Source organism: Heteronotia binoei, chromosome 1 (assembly GCF_032191835.1).
Source record: "Heteronotia binoei isolate CCM8104 ecotype False Entrance Well chromosome 1, APGP_CSIRO_Hbin_v1, whole genome shotgun sequence".
Taxonomy (NCBI): Eukaryota; Metazoa; Chordata; class Lepidosauria; order Squamata; family Gekkonidae; genus Heteronotia; species Heteronotia binoei.
Genome location: NC_083223.1, coordinates 222,531,268 through 222,554,283, shown reverse-complemented (window position 1 = coordinate 222,554,283; position 23,016 = coordinate 222,531,268). Strand labels below are relative to the sequence as shown.

The window sequence follows — 23,016 nt, the reverse complement described above, 5'->3', positions numbered from 1 at the left end:
AAGCATCGGGTGCTCTTTCATCCGAAAAAACCGAAACGCTGTAGTGCAGCATTTGGAACTTTTTCTCCGCTCAGGAAGCGTGAAGCCCATCAGAACCGCATGGTCTGCTCGTGAACTCGCACGGCGCCTGGCCAGCTCGCGTTGCACTCCACGAGCCTTTAATCGCACACAGCAAGACAATTCTGAGTGATGCCGGGGTTGGTTCCCACGGAACAGAGACCCAGTCGGGTCCTGCGTTGCAAGGCAAGCATCATTTTGAGCAGCGGATGCTCCTCCCTTTGTTGAATACAGGAAAGGAGGCCTGTTAAGTGACCGACTAACTCTGGTTTACTTCGCGCCGAAGGGTTCCAAAAAGGAATAGCAGACAGGGACTTTGCAAGACAACCAACTTCCCCCGCTGCTCGCTGCTCCTCGGGGACTTCTGCAGAGAGAGGGGGCGGAGCGGCGCCGCCCTTGCGCCTTCGTGCGTGGGAAGGGGCCCTCCGAGCCCCACCCCCTTCGTAAGCGTCTGGTCCCGCCTCGTTCTGCTCCCTGACCTATGAGCTCAGCGGCGAATCGGAGCGGGAGGCGAGGTTCCTTTCCTGCCGGTGCAGAAAGAGGGTGCAGTTGCGGGGAGGTTGTCTGCCTGTCCAGCGAGAGGTGTGTGCCCGCGGGGGAAGGTGGCGGAAGTTAAGGAGTGAGCGGCGGCGGCTGCAGCTCCAGCCCACCAACGCAGCAGTCGCGTCCATGGCCCCGCGCAGGAAGCCGGGCCGGTCAGCCGGGGGCAGCCCTGGCGCCTCCTCCTCCAGCTCTTGATCCTCGGCCCTTCGTCATCATGTAGGAAGCGCTGCAGAGGGCTTCGGGAAGTGCTGTCGGAGGCATGGCTTGGGCGGCTCTGGGCTAGGGACAGGCGCAAGCAGAGGAGAAGAGACGTCGAGGCTAGCGAGCCTTTTACCTGGAAGGGGGAGCCCGGCGCAGCCCCAGCCGGAGGCATGTCTGGTTGCCTTGGTTTGACTCCTGTGGAGCGCGCCGAGACACTTCAGGCAGCCACGCCTTTCAGTTAGGCGCTTCTCCAGCTTGTACGCGGACCTGGACTGGGCGAGGGGGTTGCATCCCATCCACCCCCGCAGTCAGATTCCGAGATGTACACGTTTGTTGTGCGAGATGAAAACAGCAGCATTTATGCTGAAGTGTCCAAAATCCTTCTTTCCACCGGACAATGGAGGAGGCTGAAAAGGGACAACCCCCGGTTTAACCTCATGCTGGGGGAGAGAAACAGGCTGCCTTTTGGGAGACTGGGTAAGCGAGCCACAGACCCACGAGAGAGGGGCAAGCACAAGAGGCGGCCCCATGTTAATTCCTCATGCAGTGTTGAATGCCGAGCCTGCACTTGTTTGTATGAATGGATACATGATCAATAGGATTGGAGTGAATTAGGTCCCGTTTCAGGGGCTGTTGATGTGAATATCTCTGGGAAGAATGCCCCAGTGAGATCTGCCTGACTCGTGCTGCAGATGTATTAAATCTGGGTGTTGTCTGCTGCAACAAGGGTGGGACTCCATTTACCGGTGTGTCAGTGGGAGTAGCAAGAAGGTTTCTTAGAGGGTTAGGGGAGAGGTACCCCAAATAAATTATGGCCTGGTGTGATGTCTCTGCAATTAAAATGACCAGGTCACATTAGCAGCTCAGCACTTGTTCTGCAAGGGAGATGGCTTTTTTGGTAGTCCTGAAACAGTTTTGCACTGTTGATTTTTGTTCATAAGCATGATGCTGCATTATGGTTTACAATGTCATTCCAGCTTAATGCTGAGTCCTCAGAAGCCTTAGCAAAGGAAAGTTTTTTAATGCAGCATTAGAACAAAGAACTGTGCAAACTTAGACAGGGACTGGTAATTTATTTTACATTTGCCACCTCCTTTTGGAGTTGAAATCTCCCCCCCCCACACACACACACACACCCATATAAGATGGGGGAAACAGCTTTATAGCTGCAGAATAATATATCACCAGGTATTTCTGTATGGCTGGCTACAGAGTGCTCAGTTACAGTATAGCACTGGTGATGTCAGGCACTATGTTCAGACTGATCCCTACTGTTGCTGTATATGCGTGTACATGTAAGTTTAGTGTTGTATGAATTGAGGACTTTTTATTTCTGAATTTTAAACAAAGAATTTATTTACTAGATCAAATAATGCAAAATGAGGTAAAGCCTTAAATTAGAGGCATAAATTTAGAGACACCATTTCTATAATGTTGTCTGATAAACTGCAGTGCATAAGTAGCCATGATCCAGTTCATAGTTAATCATGCACAAACCCAATGGCTTAGAGCAGGGGTTGCCAACGGTAGCTCTCCAGATGTTTTTTGCCTACAACTCCCATCATCCCCAGCCAGCATGGCCAATGGCTGGGGCTGATGGGAGTTGTAGGCAAAAAACATCTGGAGAGCTACCGTTGGCCACCCCTGGCTTACAGTATCACCGTGGTCTAATGTAATTTATCATCAATGTAATTGTGTCCTTTATTAAAACAACAAGGAGAGAATTTTTTTGAAGTTAGGGAAAGGTTGGGAAATAAAAGTTGGGACTGAAAAACGCAATGAACTTTTAATCAGTAGTATTTCTTTAGGAGGTAATGTTGCTCATACAACAGAAAGTTTCGTTTCACTGTCCTCTTTTTGAGTTCTTGGCAGTTACGCATCTGCTTACTTTGAAGCTGATCTACACTGAAACAAGTGGAACAATCACAAATCTTTTCACTTATTCAAAAGGTTGTTGAGAATTTTGTTCACTGAAATTTAGTCAGCTAGCCAAGAAGGAAGGGAATAAGTTCTTTCTAGAACAAGTGGCTCTTCCAAGGATTGAATTTGTGTTACAGAAAAGCACTAACAGCCATAACAGCAGTGAGCCAGACGCAGTTACACAAAATTAAATTCTGTTGTCATGGCGGTGGGGATTTAAGCAGGTGCTGAAATCTTCCCCTGGAAATTGGCATGCTGTAAAAGTATTTAACAGGTGGGTCACGCCCACTTGTCTGTGATCAAAACAAATAAAATTAGATCTTCATAACTGGTAGAATATGAGAAATAAACCATAATGGTTACATCTGGAAATGTGAGAAGCATGAAGAGGATGTACTGAGGCACAGAGTGATTTTAAAGTATTGAAAGTATTGTACAAACAAGAGATGATAATGGAAACAATTAAAATGTCATACTTCAGAAAATCAAACAAGAAACAAAAATTTTAGGCATTTCTCTCCATGACAGTAGAAAATGCATATGAAAGCAAATTGAGCCCTGTGTTTTTCTGAGATGTATAGTCATACTATACACACAAACATTATTAGTATTTTAACCTGTCATTTCATGTATTTAGATAATCAGAAAACTAACTATAATAAATGGGATCAGTCATTAAGCAAATTGAACCGGGTTGTGTATCCCATTTGTTAACAGAAGTGACAAAAATCTCAATGTCATGGAAATTAGCCTTGAGGAATTGTGACAGTTTGCAGAAGTCCTTCCTCCTAAGGCTGTGATTCTTGTGGCTTGTCAATTAACATCACACAGTCATTAAAAAAAAATCACTGGTTGTTTTAAATCAAGCTATAAATATGACTCCTGCTTTAAGTAAGTAGCCTGGAGGCATGCTACTTCCAAATCTGTAGACATGCTGTAACAGAGTAGAATATCACCAGGTATCTCACTTTGAGATATTATGGTTCCACCAAATGCAATATTACTGTACAGTACTATCAAAAATTAGTCCTTTAATTTTAGTAACCAGTTGCAGTCTTTGCTTTGTTCGACAGCTGTCCGTTACACATTCTTGGGTGCAAAATAGCAATGCCCAATTCTTGTGCTAATAAAGAGAGCCTTGGGATAGCTAAATGAAAGATATTTTTGCAGAATGGATCTGGAATTGCTGAAACCCTTATGGAGTCCCTGAGCGTTCATCTTGGGGCTGATGTTTTAAGGCTCTTAAACCTGTGGACCCCTAGTATTTCTAGGAACTCACTGGAATTGTTATGATATGATGCTTTTTTGTGACTTGCTGATGCTTTATTCTTGCTCCAGCTCTGCCTCTGCATTGCCACCATCTTTCCCAAATGTGATTCAGTTCTCATTAAAGCAGCAAATGTGGGTGGGAAGGCCTCTGAGCTAATCTGAAAGTGAGGAAGTTACTATCCCTGACCTCTGGATTATGTTGTTTCTGCTCTGTTTTGTTGATTTTGAGGAGCCACTTAATGGTTTCACAATTTAGCTTGTGCATAAGAGAAATGCAGTAAACATAATATATCATGATTTCAAAGTGAGGTTTTAGTCACAAGCCTCCATTGAAAAACTGGCTTTGGATACAGTTCTTGTAGTCAAATCAGATAGAGTCTAGTTAGTTTCTCAGCAGGGGAATGACTTTCTATAGATCAGGGGTGTCAGACATGAGTTCGGGGGTCGAATCAGGCCCCCAAAGGGCTCCTATCAGGCCCCCGAGCAACTGGCTGTCATCTGTTTCCTTCTCCCTCTCTCTTGCTTCCTTCTGCATCACAGCTTGCTTTGCCAGGCTTGCTCAATCACACAGCAGAGCTACTTAGTCAAGCCTCTTTTCCTTCTATTGGATGAGGCTCCTCCCCCTCCTGATCCTCTGGGAATGCAGAAAAGAGCCAGAGCTTCCTTTGCCCAGCTCCCTAGATCCCATGGGAGAAATACAAAGAAAGCATCTTTAAGACCAATGAGTGCTAACGTTTTAAAAATGTTTTAAGTTTAAAAGAATATACATTGTGTTTGTTTGTGTTCTTTATAAAATTTATATTTCTGCCACCTAATCTTAAATAGGTACACACATGGCCCGGCCCAACCCGACATGGCCCGGCCCAACAAGGTCTCATTTATGTCAGATCCGGCCCTCATAACAAATGAGTTCGACACCCCTGCTCTAGATCTTGCAGTGTCCTAAAATGTTATTGATGACTGCAGTAGGGAGAAGATAGATTACTAGCCCACTTGTTTTCTGCACAGCCCTGAAAAACTGCAAACTGGTTGATACCAGAGTTCAAAGAATTCTTGGTTCCCATTAGAGAAGGCAACTTTAAAATACAAAATGAGGCTATTTGGGCATTCCAGCTGGTGAACAGACCTGAGGTTTGTGTAACTGAAGCACTTGCTAATGAAACATGCATCAGCGGTGATACACTGTTACAGAAAAACTATGGTAGATCTCATTAGCAGAAGTTTCATGCTTGAGTTTCAGGAATAATGCTGACAGACTTGGCACTGGTTTGGTCTGAGATGGCATACTCTGTGCAGTTCTGGATAGCAGAATTATGAAAAGAGATAAGCAGTTCTTGAAGCAATGGGTCTCTCCCCCTCTTTTTGTCATAACCCAGTAGTTCTGTACTACAATTGTTATAACAATGATAAAAGGGAGTATAGGTGGCCTTGGTGCAGAAGGAATAACTATAACATTAGCTGCATTTTCACTAAAATAAGCCGTACAGTCGTGCTCTTATGAAGGGGAGAGCTAAGAAGGGGAGGGGGAAAGTAGCAAAAGTTTAATGGAATTGTGAGGCTGCACGGGAAATCTGACTACTGTAGGGTGCTATAAACACAAGGCTGTCCTGGAAGTTGGTTTGGAAGGTTTACCTTGTCTAGACAGCAGCATCACAAGTTTTAACTGGGAATGATCACAGGAATCCCACAACACCAACTCTGTGTAACTTCACTGGTTCATTTGGTTCACCCAAACTCATGGTGTTGGCTTTTGTTATTTTTTTTAACAATTTCCATTCAATAGTGGCTCCAATATCAGTGACATGAATATTTTTAAAGGAGCTCAGCTTTTGGGACTTTGAAGTCTGAAAAAATGAGTCTGGCTCCTAATTTTTTTGACTGACTCCTAGAGCTGAAGAAAATCTTTCAAGGCCTGCTCTGTGCCAAGTAGAAAGACAAAATGTTATGCAGAGTGCTGCTGAAGAACATCACAGGCCTCCAGACAATAATTACCTTGGGGCTTCACCACAAACATTGTATAAAAACCAATATTGTCGGTTGCCTGGTTCCATGGGCTTCTGGGGGTAACAAGGGTCCCAGAATCCCCCCTCTGCAATTTTTCCTTTTTGTTAGGGTGGCCAACTTTGGGTGGGGAAGTTCCTGGCGATTTGGGGGTAGAGCCAGGGAAGGGTGAGGTTGGCAGGGGGTGGGGTGAAGGAGCTCAGTACGGATATGATGCCTTAGAGTCTACTCTGAAGCTGCCATTTTCTCCAGGGGAACTGAACTCTGTGGTCTGGAAATCAGTTCTAGTTCTTGGAGAATGTCAGGCCCCACCTGAAGGCTGGCAAACCTAGCTTTTTTGTGTGGCTCTTCCTGCAGAAGTCACTTTCAAGGGAAATCTACAGGCTAGCTTTTCAGGTTTTTAGTTAAAACACTTTTCTTCTGCCAGGTTTTCTCAGCAGTGTATTTTTGTTTCAGTTGTAGATCTTCTGAGCATGCGTGCTACCATTTTGAGCTGTGTTTTTTACCGGTGATACAGTATTCACTTGTGTTGTAAGCTGCTTTGAAGGCCCATATGGTAGAAACACAACTTTAAAATACTAGTAAATAAAACATTCAAGCTAAACTTCATAAGTGTTGATGAAGACACAACAAAGTCATTAGCACTTTGCAGTTTGTTAGCTTTCTGTTTGTATGAATGGTCTCTTCCCAAACCCTTTTTGAGTGCTAAGGAAAACAGTAACTCCTTATTTGCCCTTTCATATATTTCTGTATACCTTTGTATCATGATGCAGCTTATATTTTAAAATTGCTTAATCACCTATTACATCAGTCAGTAATCTATCCTTGTTTGAGGTATTATGCTATTGATTGGTATAATAGCATGATAATTACTGCTTTTTCCATTTTATCTTCTCATGAACCAGAGCTGCACATTACAAAGAGTTTAATTTATGTTCATATTTTATTTAATTATGCTTATTTCTTTTTTTAGACAATAATGGCTCTTGTATATTTATGCAACTCAGTCTTGCAGATAAATGCAAAAAATCTATTCATCCACCTGCTTGCATCTACCTGAGTCATAGCAAATCCTGAGCAATGATTCTGGAAAGCTTTTAGCCCAGATGGATGTTAATTACCAGATCTTCAGAAAAGTAGTATTCTACAAGACTGTATAGTTTATTCATAAACATCACACTCCTAATTCTCAAGGGCTGAATAATCCCAAAAGACACAGAGTCCCTACTTTGAAGATTAACTGACTCCTAGAGTCCACAGCCTGCTTTATTTAGATTAAACCATGGCAGCTAAAATATGCTGCAGCATATTGCAGTTCTTAATAGAGATTTTTTAGACTGTTTTATTTAAAACATTTTAAACATGCACTTTCTCATCTTTCCATTAATCTCATGTGCTGTGTTTCCTGTTTATATAGCAGCAACTGTTCTTTGTATCCCAAGATCCTGTACAATGTAGCACAGGATGCTAGGGTATGCCTCTTGAAAACTGGAACGTATTTGCTTCACTGATGTCCCTGAAAATATTGCAGTTCTATGCAACAGTCTGGTGTACTCAGATAAGCCCTGGATGAAGAGGTTTGGCTCCTCATCCCTATCATCCACGTTAGATTTTCCATATGATGTATCTAGTTTGGACCCAGGCTTGGAGAAATATGGTGCAGGTCTAAGAACCACTTCCAAAATTCAGGAGCTAGCCCAGCACTGCTTGGCCACCTAGAGATGTGACATTACAGCTCCTTACCCTTGCCTTCTCTCTGACAGCTAACCAAGTAGTAAGTGGGATAGCTGCCACCATCACCAGTCTTTCCTGAAGTGCTCTCCGAAACCAGCTGGGCTCTGGAACCTGTATTTAGTTTTCTGAGTGGGCACTCCAAAATTACCCATAGATGGATTACCAATGTAGATGAATATCAAGTATATTAAAAGGTAAAAGTAGTTACCTGTGCAAGCACCAGGGGTTGGGGTGATGTCACATCAGGATGTTTTCTTGGCAGACTTTTACAGGGTAGTTTGCCATTGCCTTCCCCAGTCATCTGGTATATTAGTATTTCATATTTCTTGCTAATCTCTCTGTACAGTTACAGCAGTGTTGAAATTTGTCATTGAGACTCCCCTCTACTCAGTTTAAGCATGTGGGGGGGGGGGGCTGTGACAGTCTATCCTGAATATGCTTGCTCTGAATCATTTACAGCATCATTCACAGATTTGCTTCTTCAACATTTATACAACTTTTAGATCATTCTTACTGGTAATATATTTTAGTTCTGTGCTCAGCCAGATGGCAGATCCAGTCATAGAACCCTAAAAAGCTTCACTATTATCAGTTTTCCCATCAGTGATTAAAAGTACTTGGATAAATACTGTCTAAGCCTACTGGCCTATTCTAATTTTGTTGCTTGTTTAAGCACCCGCTCTTCAGTTGCGTCAGTGTCCCACTGTTAGCATAAAGAGAGCAGTGTTCTGTATCTCTTTAGCATCATCTGTAGAGAGATTGCCTTTAATTCCATGGATTAATGGTCTTGCAAAATTATTAAATAGTTTTTTGTTGTTTAATGATGGAATATTTCCCCTTCTCTGCCTTATTCTACAAGAAACTCCACTGACAAAGCTTTGGCCTGATTAACTCCAGCCCTGATGTGAGATGTGTTGTATTACAGTCTCTGAAAATATCTTCTGTGCAAAGGCCAATGTGGTATGAAGCTATTATGGTACTAGTGGTATCCATGATACAGGGAGAGTCCAGAAGTTTGCCTGAGGTCAGTGAGTAGCTTGCATTGGCTTTACATAATTGGCTGGTTTTATACACACACACGCAGTTCGTGCTGTTTACTCAAAGCAAAAGTACTTCTTGTATTCTCTTAACAAATAACATGCCCTGAGCTGGATGGTCCAGGCTAGCTAGATCTCATCAGATCTTGGAAGCTAAGCAGGGTTAGCCTTTGTATTAGTTTATGGATGAGAGACCAAGGAAGTCCAGGTTTGCTATGCAGAAGCAGGCATTTTCTACTCAGACTTTGCAGCAGCTCCCAAGGGTTTCAGGCAGAGATCTTTCACATCACCTGCTGCCTGGTCCTTTTAACTGGAGATGCCAGGGATTGGACCAGGGATCTTCTGCATGCCAAACAGATACTCTACTGCGAACCACCTTTGAATGTCTCTTGCCTTGAAAATCCTGTTGGGGTCACCGTAAGCTACCTCTTAAAGGCACTTTATGCGCACAAAACAGGACTGACTATACGAATAAGGCATTTAAGCCTGTTTGAATTGCCTACCGAAAGTACACCACACTGATCAGACCAGGAAGAAAAAGAAGAAATTGGATTTATACCTCACCCTTCAGTTGGAGGCTCAGAGTGGCTTACAATCTCTTTCCCTTCCCATCCCCACAACAGATACCCTGTGAGGTAGGTGGGGCTGAGATAGCTCTTTCAAGAACTGCTCTTGAGGGAACAGCTCTGAGAGAACTTGTGACTGACCCAAGGTCAAACCAGCAGGTGCATGTGGAGAAGTAGGGAATCAAACCTGGATCTCCCAGTCTGCATTCTTCTCCCCCCCCCCGCCAAAAAACCCCCAAATTCTTTTGATTCATTTTGCAATATTACAAACATAATATTAGGAAGAATTTCAATATAAATCATTTTACATTCTGTTATTCAAAATAACGTCAAAGAGGACATACAATAAAAAATAGTTGCTGTTAATAGTCGTACAGCTATCATATTACCTTATTCTAAAACGTCACAGATGTCTTTCCCTTTTATTTTTTTCCATAACCAAACTTATATGCACATATATCAAAAATATATTAAACTTTTATAGTAATGATTTTTTGATATTATGTTATGCTCTGCCATATAAATGATTAAGGGATTCCACACAGCTACAAATCTATTTTGGTATTGTGCGTCTGTAGGGTTTGTGAGTGTATATGTTAGTTTATGCATTATGAAGTTTTCCCAAATTTTTTCATGCCATTGTTGTATAGTTGGTATAGAGTGGTCTACCCATTTAGCTGCTAAAGTAAGTCTTGCAGTTGATAGCAATATTGTAAGTAACTCAGTTTTTGCTTTGTTCATATTGTTGGTTATTCCCAAATTTAATAGCATATTTTCCAGTCTGCATTCTTAACCACTGCACCAAACTTGCTCTGCTGCCAGATACATGACCTCTGTGGCTTGATACCTGCCAAGACTGCTGCTGAACATACTATTTCCATGGCTAGATACCTACCTTCTCTATCTTATTTGGAAATATTCCCGGGACCTTGAACCACCCTCCTCTTCCCTTGATCCAGTTGGAGGATATACGTGGATCAATCCCTCTTGTGCTGTGCCCTCTATCCAAGTCTGATCAGAAAATACTCCCTTCTTTATTAATTAAGCCTCTTGCCCAATAGCCCCCAAATCATTCTCACCCTTGGTATGTACCCTGGGGATGTACTCTGGTATGTACTCTGCTGGGCCTGAGTATGCATTGCCCTGGAAGTACTTCTGACCGGCTCTATACCATTGCAGTTTGTATAGCTGCAGATATGCTTGTTCTGGACATGCAAAACATCCTGTCTCTTTTCCCCTTCAAATTATTTACAGACCTGACACTTGAGCTCCTGCTTTGAGAGCAGAACCTTTGCCTAGACCACATGCATCAGTCTCTTCAGCCATCCGTGCTTTCTTTTCCATCTTACTTATTTGGGGCTCCTGCTCTCCCTCTTAAGTGGAATCTGTTGAACAGTGGTGGAAGCAATGTTCCCTCTAAGCCATCGAGGTTTTTGAGCAAAAATTCTACTTTGTGAGTTACTGGCAATAAAGTTGTGAGCTACTGCATAAATCACTTTGCTTTGGGGGCATTTTTCCTGAGCTAAGATAAAAATGTGTGAGCTAGAGGCTAAAAAACTGTGAGTTAGCTCACACTAACCCAGTTTAGAGGGAACACTGGGTGGAGATGCTTAGAATATTTGGTTTGTTTTAATGAACTACATAATATTGGGCATTTTGTTGAGTGCTTTATTATTTTGCCTTCTTGAATTTGCAGAGTTAATGTTGTGCACATAGCACTGAGCTGATCCTGACCCATATGTGCAATGTAACAAAGTAAGAATGTAGCAATAAAGTTCTGAGACAATTAAAATGGACTGAACTACTTCAGATAGCATGTGGGGTTGGGGGAATCACATTTTTAATGCTTCCAAATGTATAATACTCCATGTAAGTAGGAAAACCAGTACTGATCTGCCACTTGAAAACTGTACCACCTTATTTTGCTAGGCCTCAGTTATTACAACAGAAGCAGGGAGATGTATTCTACAGCTGTCCATGCTGCATCTATACAGTTACTGTGTATATATACTATTTGGTTAAAGAGTAGTAGGCAGTGCCTACTTCTCCCTAGGAGGCCCTAAGGCCTGAATTAAACATAAAGCAGGCAGGCAAGAACTTGCCTATGCAGCCTCATATGCATCAGTTGGCTCATTTAAACTGGGCCAGAGGGCACTGCATGTGAAATAGTGCAGCCCAGACTACAGATTTTTGCTGTCCTAATATTGTACATGTAGAGATGACAGTTGATCTTAATGAGATGGTAGACATATAAGCACATGTCGAATTCTGTTGCCTGCAGGTGGCATATTTAAATTGGGCCTTGCTCAAATTTTTGGTGAATCTTCTACTAATCATGATTAGCAGCCTGATATGCATTCTTTTTTCTGGATGAAATATGGAACAAAATAGCTGTGGTTTTAAATAATGGTTTCTGTGAGCCAATAAGGTCCTTACTACTTTTCTTCCTTGAATATGTATGCAAATGATTCTGGTCTGGTCATCTGAAATTCCAAGAAACTGAGATATAATACTCTGTTTCCTTTTGTAGGTCATGAGCCTGGACTTACACAGCTGGTGAACTACTACAGAGGAGCTGATAAACTTTGTCGCAAAGCTTCTTTAGTGAAGTAAGAATTCTTGTATCTGTGGGCTGTAAAGATGTTTTGAAATGCACTAGAAAACTTTTGCACTTCTCCTGAAATCACAGTGAGCAGATTCAGTTCTGTAACAATCCATGCACTTCATTCAGTGTTATCCTACCATAGGCTAGAAGAGCTCCTTCCAGCCTCAGGAACCTTTCACCACTGGAAGAAGAGCCACTTAATTTGGGAGAAGGGTTCTTAGGCTGGAAGAAGGCTTTGCCTGATTTTTCCGTGCAACAGTTCCTACAAGTTTACTTCCTCATGTGGAATTGGAGTTGCATGTCTGATTGCAGGCACTGATTCTGTAGGACTCCAGGAGTGGTTCATTGTGATTCTTTGGCTGATTTCCACTCATTTCACAAGTGAGAATAAGGGAAAGTTATAGCTTGCCAGCACAGAAGTAATGGCAAACTTCCTTATGTGAGCAAACCATGGTAAGTAATTGCCATTGGTGTTTTGATCTGGGATGCTGTAAGTTACCTGATAAATGCTGTTGCCAAGAGGCTCCTTTTCAGAGCAGGATATCTGGTGCCACTCCCCTTTACTCAGTAAAAGCTGTGGCCATTATTAGTGGTATTTCAAATCCAGTATTTTTCACTGCTGGTTAAAGCTGTGGTTTAGCCACTGTTGGTCAGATCCAGATCACACCTTTGGAGTTAATTGTGCCAGTGTTGTTTTCAGGACATGGATCTGAAAGTGGTGAAAACTTTGTCACCCTCTAATCACTTCTTCCTTCCCTTCCCTTCCCCTCCCCTTTCCATAGGAGAAAACTGAGGAGTCTTCAGAAATGGACTTTTAAAGCTTTATTGTGCTTTCTAGAATAATGAAATACCAAGCTGTCTTTTAACAAAGAAAATAACAAAAAGATTATTAAAATATGTCTTGAGGCATTCTCTTGGAATTGTCCTTTCAGCACTTCCATAAACTGCTTGGAACTCTACTCTGATTCAGTAGAAGGCATGGTTCAGAGCTTATTTTATTGCATTATACAGACTCTTATATTGAACTGTGTGCATGTAAAAATAAGCCTTGAGGCTATGTGGCTCATTAATTCTGAAGAAGACTTTCTAAAAAATCTCTGAGGGCACAATAAATCACACAGTGACTTTTGCCATAGCAGAGTCATCCTTTAATATCCATCTGTGACCTTTTCCAAAACAATATACAGCTAGCCCTTTAGCAGTGGAAATATGAATGGAGTAATTTATTGCATTTTATTAGGTTAGGAGGGGGAAATTTGGGGTGTTATTGTTTGATGTTTTAATTATGTATTGTATGCCGCTTTGAAAGGCAGGATATAAATGTTTTGATAAATAAATGCCTAAAATAACTGAAACATTAATGGGTGGATCATTGGGTATGAAAGTAAGCACCAAGATTAGTGTGGGCCAAAGAACATATTACTTCTGCCACTGGAATGGTGCTAAAAATAGCATCCCCTTGGCAAATTGACTTCCCTTCCCACCATAAGCTTTGAAAATACCACTTCAACTGGACACCACTGCACTGTTAGTTTTCATTCGCTCCTCTGCAGATACAAAACAACAGTCCTGATTCATGTGATGAGTATTTCCAGATGTTATAGTAGGGAGATATGGTAATGATGTTCAGGGTGTTTAAGTGCAAGAACAAATGAAATCTCTGCTTCTTTCCAATAGATTAATCAAGACAAGTCCTGAATTGGCAGAATCCTGCACATGGTTCCCAGAATCTTACATGATTTATCCAACTAATCTAAAGACTCCAGTAGCTCCAGCACAGAATGGGATGCATCATCTGATAAATAACCCAAGAACAGATGAAAGGGAAGTCTTCCTGGCATCATATCAGAAGAGGAAAGAGAGCGGAGAAGGAAATGTTTGGATAGCCAAATCCTCGGCAGGTGCCAAAGGTTAGCATGGAACTGAGAGAGACATGTAAAGGAAGAAAGGCAGACAAGATGAGTCAGTTTGCTTATTGTATGTATTTCTTTCTTGCTTTTGGGATGGCAACAGGTGTGAATCAGCATGCCTCCTGAGTCTGGGTTTGACATGGAAAACTGCAGTTCTCATCCTTTGAGCTATTTTAGGTATCTTTTGTTTTCCTAGGGAACTGGGAATTCTTGGTAAATATTTTGGAACTGTCATCCATTCTCAGAAATGTAGTATAATTATGGCATGCTCTTTGGAGGGTTAACATATGGTGTTCTTTAAGCTTCTACCTCCGGGTTGAAACTATATACCCTGGAGAAGACCACAAGGGAAACAGGTGTTCTGGGGCAGGAGAAGGGTTGATGATGCAGCAAATCAGTACTGGTTTTCTATGTGCGTTCCATTTGAAGCTGAGAAGTTAAAATAAACCATGGAGGATTGTACTAGATAAACTGGATGGATGGACAGAATGCTAGATCAGGCTGACTCTGTTGAAAGTACTTGAGGACACATTCAGACTAGAGGAAAACCAGAGTATGTTTATTTTAGAGCATTTTTGTCTTACTCTTTTCCCAAGGAACTCAGGGTGGTGTCCATGGTTCTTTCATTTCTCCTCTCACAACAACCCTCTTAAGCTGAGACAGAATGACTGGCCCAAAGTCACCCATTAAGTTACATGTCAAGTGGGGGTTGAACCCAGGTTTCCCCCAGCCCTAGTCCAATACTGTAATACGGTGATCCCCACAATGGTGCCATGGCACCCACCAATGTGTTTCCTGTCTGGTACCTGTTTCCTTCTTCTCTGAAGCAAGAAACCAATCCGGGCTTTTCTCCATCTGTGAGGCACTTCAGGTGTGCCCAAAGACAGCATCGTTATGTCTGCAGGGAGCACTCAATAATAAACGGCTGCCTCCATTACAAGACAACACCTAGAATCATAGAGTTGGAAGGGACATCCAGGGTCATCTAGTCCAACCCCCTGCACAAATACCTCCCCCAGACGCATACATCCCCAGTGACCCCTGCTCAATTCCCAAAAGATGGCAAAAATGTCCAGGGTCCCTTGCCAAAGAAACTAGGTGTTTTCTACCCCTATGCTGCAAATCCCTTCCATCATCATATGTTCTGCTTTGCCATATTGAGCACCATTTCCCTCACAAAAGACTGAGGAAAAGTTGGAATTGAGCTGTTCTTCCCTTTCTTCATCACCTGTTACAATTTCACTTTCCTGTCCTCGCAATGGGCTTACATGTTCTCCTTCTTACTTTGCACATAACAGAAGAACCCTTTTTTGGGGGGGGGGGTGGCCAAACTGCGACTCGGGAGCCACATGTGACTCTTCTACACATATTATGTGGCTCTTGAAATCCTCACCACCCCATTGGCTGGCTTGGAGAATGCATTTAAAGTTAAAGTTGCTTTATTTCCACCTCTCTTTTTCTCCTCCGTCCCCCATCTGTTTGCCTGCCTTGTGGCTCTCAAACATCTGATATTTATTCTATGTGACTCTTACATTAAGGAAGGGTGGCCATCCTTGTTTTAGCATCTTTCACTAGCCTAAGCTCATATTGAGCTTTAACTTTCCTAACTCTTTCTCTACAAGCACTGGTTATTTGTGTATATTCATCCTTGGTTATAAGACCCTCCTTCCATTTCCTAAATGAGACTTTTTTATTTCTCAATTCTTTAGAGAGCTGTTTATGGAGCTGTTTATGGCTTCTTTAAGATCCTCCCATTTTTTCCTTCTCATAACAATTGTCTGTGAATTCCCACCACTCTTCAGCTCTCTTCTCCTTAAGTATTTCTGGCCATGGGATTTTACCCAGCATCACTCTAAGTTTGTCAAAATTTGCTTTTCTGAAGTCTAGCTTATACGTCTGACTACATACAGCTTTTCCCTTCCCCAAGGTTGTAAATTCAAAAATCACATGGTCACCACTACCCAGGGTGCCTACTACTTCCACCTCATCAACCAATTCTTCCCTATTGATGAGAATCAAGTCCAAGATAGCAGATCCCCTTGTTTCCTTCTGCACTTTCTGGAAAATGAAGTTATCAGCAAGATAAGTCAGGAATTTATTTGACCTTTCATTTTTAGCAGAGTTGGACTTCCAACAGCTATCTGGGTAGCATCTCCCATGAGCACCATGTCCTGTCTCTTTGAGAACTTTGCAGTTCATTGCAGGAGTGCCTCATCCAAGTCCTCTGCCTGGCTTGGTGGTCTATAGCAGACCCCCACCACAATATCACTGTTATTTCTTGCTCCTTTTATTTTTACCCAAAGACTGAACTGCCATGCTCAGATTCATCTATTTCCTCACAAGCACTTGGCTTGGAACCTTCCAAATTTTGTCAGTGACCCCATCCTATGCCAGTCTTGGCAACCATTTTGTGGTGGCATCAAGTACCTGTTCTCAAAACCTAGAAGTGCCTACAGATCAGGGGCCCTTCAACCAAAGGCAAGAGGGGGAAGCAGGTATTTGCCATGGCAACGGGAGAGGATGTTAAACAGGAAAGTGTAGGCAGAACAGGCAGCATGAGGTAAGGCAGAATGTTCTGTCGAGGAACTCAGCCTCATCCTGAGAGTTGAGGGAAGAAAGGCCAAAGAAGAGAGTAAGTGGCAAGTCCTGGTGAACAGAACTTGCAGTAATAACAAAAGTAAAAGAGGATCCCTTTCCTAGCCTGGAATCGTGTACGTTGTACCAGAGAAGAAAGAAAACTAGAAGGGTGTAAGGGAATGTAATGCAAGCCAAGGCCTTGGTGGAGGCTCATGTGACTTGCGGGAGAGTGTGACTATGAGAATGGAACTCAAGGGAAAATTAGCTAATCTGGCTTTAGTTGACTCCATATCTTGTGCAAATCCTCTAAGTTACTGCGTTGACTTCTGAATGATTTCTACTGTCTTTCAAAAAGAGTTTTGCGTCTCTCTGGCATCACAGATATCTGTTGAACTTGGTTTTGCTGTGGAAAATAATCTATTTCCTTTTTCGTGGAGTAATTTAAAACCAGCTCCACTGAAATTTGCATCTGATACGCAATGCAAGCTTTGTGCTGTAGTTTAACACCAGCAGTAATTCAAAACAAGTCAACATAGCATTTATACCAAATGCTGTCATTGACCACCAGATATTAAGAATGATGACCTGACAAATTTGCTTTTTTCTCTCAATTTCTTTTTACAAGTGGGAGGACCTGCGAAAATTTGCAGGGGATATATAATTTCTCCTCCCACTCCTTCCTCTTTCACTCCCTGAAATCCCCCATAGCCTCTCCCCTTTTCCTGCTTCCTTTTCTGTTTGCCACCCACTAGTCAATCTACCTTTATCCCCCCTGCCCTAGTCTTTGAGATGCCCTCTTGGCAGCAGACTCTAGCTAGGAAAACTATGGTCCAGTAGTGTGATGCCAGGCCCAGCCCAGTTGTTTGGTAGGGAACTTGCAAGGACTCACCTCTCTTTGCCCTATATCTCCCTCCCCACACTATTTCCTCTTTCCATCTTCCTGGCAACCCACATTTCCTCATTTTCCCAGCCTCATTCTCTTCTTCTCATCTACCAGCTTTTAACCGGCTTTTGTGGGGTGGATGATGTTGAGTAGTAGCAAGCAGCTGGGCCTGGTTGAGTCATACCAATTGCATAGTAGCAGGCAATCTGATGATTGGTGGTGGGCCCAGCTCCAATGAGTCCATCCTCAAAATGGAAAACAGCCCTGGAAATGGCCTTGCCTCCTTTCGCAGCCTTTTACTGACAGAAACCAAGGCTTGAAGTCTGGTGATACTGTTGTGGTAACCTAGCAACTGCCACTGAAGGCATCTGTTTTTTAACGCAACAGTTGTTCCTTTTATCATTTTGTATTTTAAAAAACAAACCCAACCCCAATGCATTTTTGAAAAAGATTTCAGATTTTTATGTAAACCTGGGACAGTTTTCAGATTTGTCAAATGATTGTCTTATCTGTTCGTGCCTCCAGTCTCCAGATTTAAGTATTAACAGATCTGGCCATGTTGAGAATTAGCTATATTAATGTTTGTAACATGTGGTGAACTTGAAAGTCTTCACATTGTTAAATATCATGGGCTGGTCCTAATAAAAGGTATTACACAGATTATGTTCTTGGTTTCCTAAAGCCAAAAAGCCACTTGATGTGCCATACCTCTAAACAAGATTCTTACATGTAGCTGAGCTGGGAAGCCTACCAAAAAATGAAACTGCAAGAGTGTGTCATCATAGGGTTAGTTTTCTGTGATTACATATTGCTGACAGTGGTTAGAATATTTTATATATAGCTGCAGGGCTTTTCAATGAAAGATAAAATTGGAGCTATCACAGCCCATGCTCCTTACCCATAACCTCACTGAGTCAAAGTTAACAGCATCCATGTGCTTATGCAATTTAACATTTTCATCCTGTTCCACTTTTTGTGTTTGAATTCTTTTCCCTTTAGGTGAAGGGATTCTTATTTCTTCAGAAGCTACTGAACTCCTGGACTTCATAGATAATCAAGGACAAGTGCATGTGATTCAGAAATACCTTGAGAAGCCTTTGCTCTTAGAACCAGGTCATCGTAAATTTGATATTAGGTATTTGTTGTTGTTTTTTATGTCTATAGAGAGAATTTAGTTGTTCAGTTTAATAGCTGAGTGAAATGAGCAATAGCAATGAATCTGATTAATCAAAGTTGAGAATTCAATACATAATTTTTTTTAAAAAAATAACTTTTTTCCCCTCTAACTTTTAGAAGCTGGGTACTAGTGGATCACCAGTATAATATCTACCTCTACAAAGAAGGCGTTCTACGGACTTCTTCAGAACCTTATAATAGTGCTAATTTTCTGGACAAAACCTGCCATCTGACCAATCACTGCATACAAAAAGAGTACTCTAAAAACTATGGGAGATATGAAGAAGGGAATGAGATGTTTTTTGAGGAGTTTAATCAGTATCTGATGAGCGCTTTGAATGTTACTCTGGAAAATACGATCTTATTACAAGTCAAAAATATAATAAGGTAACATTTTATATTTTTATATTTGATAGAATAGTACACAAGAGTCTACCAGGGCACAGCTTAGAAGTTTTGTAACTAGTCTGTTTATATGCATACACATACATATAAAAGGTTTTGTCCCAGTCGAAGAATAAAAATGCACACAGAAAATCCCTCCGTTGATGTAAATAAAGAAATCTGGTGGGTGGATGAACATAAATGTTCCTACAGCTTCAAGGCAAAACTGAATGTATTTTAATAGGCAAAGAACAATCCCTGTACGTGACACCCAACTATGTGTTACTGAACTTTTTATCTTTGTTAAGGGGCAACATGGAGCTAAAATGTGATGGGAAGGGAAAGGAATAAGAACCACCTCCCTTTTTGTCCTTTTGTTGCTTTTCCACTCCAAATCCTCTTCTGCCAAAACAGCCTTTTCGGGGTGAGGGGGGGACTTGAATGGATTCAGTTTTACACAATTGCATGGAATGTGCAAGTAAACCCTTAAAGTACTGTAGGAAGTGGATGGAAGAATCATAACAGCACCTGCATATGGTAAGTTCTTTCTTACATTTCTAATGTAAGAAAGACATTTAGAAATCTGAGTCTGAGATAAGAGCGAGAATTAGTGGTGAAATAAACAAGGCACAGATAAGATGAAGTATGGAAAATGTTCCATGAGGTTTTGAAACAGAGCTGCTCCCCGAAAGATCAAAAATCCATGTCAAAGTTGGAATTACTTCACCAATTTTGGAGCCCCTGTAGTGAGACAGACATTTGTAACAGTTCACAATTATATAAGCCCAGTACAGAATTGAATTAATAGTATTGCTGTTGGAAAAATGTTATTAGATCATTGCATTGGCTTTTGTTGATCTAGTTTGCATTGCTGAGAACTACAAAGCAGTGGCTAAATTTTGATAGTGTGGACTTTACAGGTGGGATGAAAATTAGTCATGCAAAAAGAGATGAGTTTTTGGCATTAATTTCTGTCAGCAGATTATTTGCTGTGCCAGACATAAACATTTGGCCTTTTTATACCAACCAGAAGTGCCAGAGGAAAACAAGAGCCAGCTGGGCTTGGTAGTTAGAATGTCAGACTAGGAGCTGGGAGAAATGAGGTTGAATCCCTGCTGTGCTATGGGAGCCTGCTGTGGGGGATCTTGGGCTCCTTGCTTTCTGTCTGTCAGCTTACCTGCTTCGTGGAGTGGTTGTGGGGCTAGGTAGAGAAGGGCAGAATGATATTGCAAGCCACTTTGGGTTCCCATTGGGAAGAAAAGTATGGTCTAATAAAACAGAGGAAATTCACATCCCACGAGTCTGATATACCAGAGTTGTGGGTAGAAAGCTAGTATAAGTCTGTCAACAGATACAAAGTCTGTATCTGAAGAAGTTAGCAGTGACTCATGAAAGCAGGTACCCTGCCACAAATTTTGTTAGTCTTTTAGGTGCTACTGGTCTCTTGCTGTTCTCTGCTGCTACAGACTGATTAATATGGGTACCCCTCTTGAACTGATACAAAATCTTCCTTCCACAGAAGCTGCCTTATGTGTATAGAACCTGCTATCAGCACCAAACACCTCCACTATCAGAGCTTCCAGCTTTTTGGCTTTGATTTCATGGTGGATGAGGACTTGAAGGTTTGGCTAATTGAAGTTAATGGTGCCCCTGCTTGTGCCCAGTGAGTATCATATTCCAGAAGTACCTTGAGAAAACTGTTCTGTGCATGCACAAGAAGTTCAGAAATATTCCCAGAAACTCTGACAAAGACATTGCATTTGCTGGTTTCAGGTGAAACAAAGGGAGGGAAGATCAGCTGTGTTATTAGTATTCATATATGTTTCTTTCTCCCATTCCCAGTAATTTGATCTTCTCCTTCTTCTTCAGGAAAGAGCATAGGTGGAGCTGCTTTGAGAAAACAAGTTTTACTAACAGTCCACTGTTTCCTCCTTGTCTTATTGTCAGTATATCTAAAACCAAGGTGGCTGACCCCTTTGTTAAAGGCAATAGCAGCAAATCCAGGCTACCCATAGACGAACAAAATGAGTGATTCTCAAATGGAAGCGTCACAGATCTTTTCCATATTCCTCCACACACACTCCAGCAGCCCTTTCTGACTTTTAGCAAGTTTATTCCCAGGATCATGTGACCCATTTGAATGGATAGCTGTATGGGTCAGGAGGCTGCGTGGGGTGGATAAAATTCTCTTCCCTCTTGTATCAGTGGTGTGTTCTGATGGAAGAGGCAGGGTGATTTTTTTCCTGTCCTGGCCGCTGCCTCCCAACCACATGGCTGTTACTTCACATGGGTGTTATGACCCTGCCCCCAGGAATTTTTTTTTACTGGAGTCAGAATGTAATGTTTGGTATCCCCCCCACCCTTGCAGTGCTCCAGTTTATAAAGCCATCCCATTCATATCAGCAAACCGGCTATTTTGGAGCAAGTTCCTCAGTGGAACAGGCTTTCACAGGAGGTGGTGGGCTCTCCTTCCTTGTAGGTTTTTAAACAGAGGCTAGATGACCATCTGACAGCAATGAGGATCCTGTGAATTTAGGGAGAGGTATTTGAGAGTTTCCTGCATTGTGCAGGGGGTTGGACTAGATGACCCTGTGGAGGTCCCTTTCAACACTATGATTCTGTGATTCTAAAACCACCAATTTCCATGGATAGCAAGATCAATTAAGTTTAGGGCTATCTGTGTACACAAAACTGGAGTGACAGGTGTTTCATTTGGTAATGTTCCCTCCCTCAGCACAACACAGAGAAGAGCTTCAGAGCATGGCAAACATGAATGTACACGTTTCTGTTACTCAGATTTCAAGAATATTCCAGTCATCTCTGAAAATAAAATAGCCAAGGACATTAAGTAATGCAAACGAATGCTTCCTCCTCTGCTCTTTATACTACTTTGGAAATACTTGGAACTACTTTAATCCCAGTTTTAAAAACAACTGCATTTGAAAATAAACTGGCCTAGCAATAAAAAGCAGCTGTCTTAGCACTTTCATGGACTCTTAGTTGGCTATCTTTCTATGTTACCATGTTTAAGGTGTTCAGCAGGGAGTCTAAGAGTCTGTTCCTCCCAGCAACACTGTTTTCCAAATGTTGCTGAACACAGGGAGGAAGTGCATGTGAGGTCAGTTCTTCTGCATGTTCTCCTTGTGCAGATAGTTTGGCAGTGGCAGGGGATGATCCTCCCTTGCCACATGGTCCGACAGTGCACAGATGGTTTATTTGTATGGGGCTATCTTTCAGGTAAAGACACTCCCCCAAGTATTCTTGCAGAGTTCTTTCATAGCTGTCAGTGGGAACACTGAGCACATGCAGGGCTCCAGGTTGGAATAACAATGGGTAAGGAGGTATCCCTTGTTAATTCAACTTGTTGATGGAGCCAGCATACCAGTTACATTAGTTTAACACATTCTTAATTTTATGAATATAAATTGCATTTTTTGGAATGGTATTGTAATTCTCTGTTGTATTTGTGTTTGGTTTTTTTGTTGTTGCTATTGTTTTTGGCTTCTAGGAAACTTTATGCAGAGCTTTGCCAAGGCATAGTGGATGTGGCCATTTCTAGCGTCTTTCCCCTTAGTGACACTGTGCAAAAGCAGAGTCAGCAATCAATATTTATTAAGTTGTGAGAATATTCAAGCATCTACGCAACACACATGGAAGAACTGTTGCCTGTTGAACCTAGGGAAAAAGAAGAAATGTGAAATGATCATTTCACCTACGTGTCATGCCAAAATAATGGATCAACATCATCTTTAAAAAAGAGAGAGGAAAGATTCCATGGAGAGTATAAGATGAATGGAAGTCATCTCGTCAGTGCTGTCCATGTTTTGGAAAGCTTTGATTTAAAAAAACCTGTTCCTGTAACCGAAGCAGATTTCTCTGGGAGAACAACAAAACAGCTTTTTTAAAAAAATACATGCAAAACCAGGGATATAATTTTTTTAAAACAACCCTGTGAATTGTGTTTGCCTCCCTTCCTTTTCCTCCCTCTAAGTAATAAATTATTTTTCCAAACTGTAGTACTAGTAGCCTTTCAGGGACTTTGAAGGGTTTGTCAACTCAACCTGTGTGGTTTTTGTTTTCTCCACGTGCTACATTTCTAGTGCCTTAGCTTTATTCCCAGTAACCAAGCTACTTTGTTCTTCTTTTGTTCTGT

The 23,016-nt window shown here is 41.9% G+C and overlaps 1 protein-coding gene across 1 annotated transcript; it reads left to right on the top strand.

Moving 5' to 3' along the window:
• The first annotated feature begins 557 nt into the window (after window positions 1–557).
• Window positions 558–23,016, top strand: TTL (tubulin tyrosine ligase). Its single transcript, XM_060248222.1, has 7 exons — window positions 558–1,278; window positions 11,859–11,937; window positions 13,611–13,843; window positions 18,303–18,438; window positions 18,597–18,866; window positions 20,383–20,526; window positions 22,372–23,016. The coding sequence occupies exons 1-7, from the start codon at window positions 1,122–1,124 to the stop codon at window positions 22,484–22,486; spliced, it is 1,134 nt and encodes a 377-aa protein (XP_060104205.1). The 5' UTR covers window positions 558–1,121; the 3' UTR covers window positions 22,487–23,016.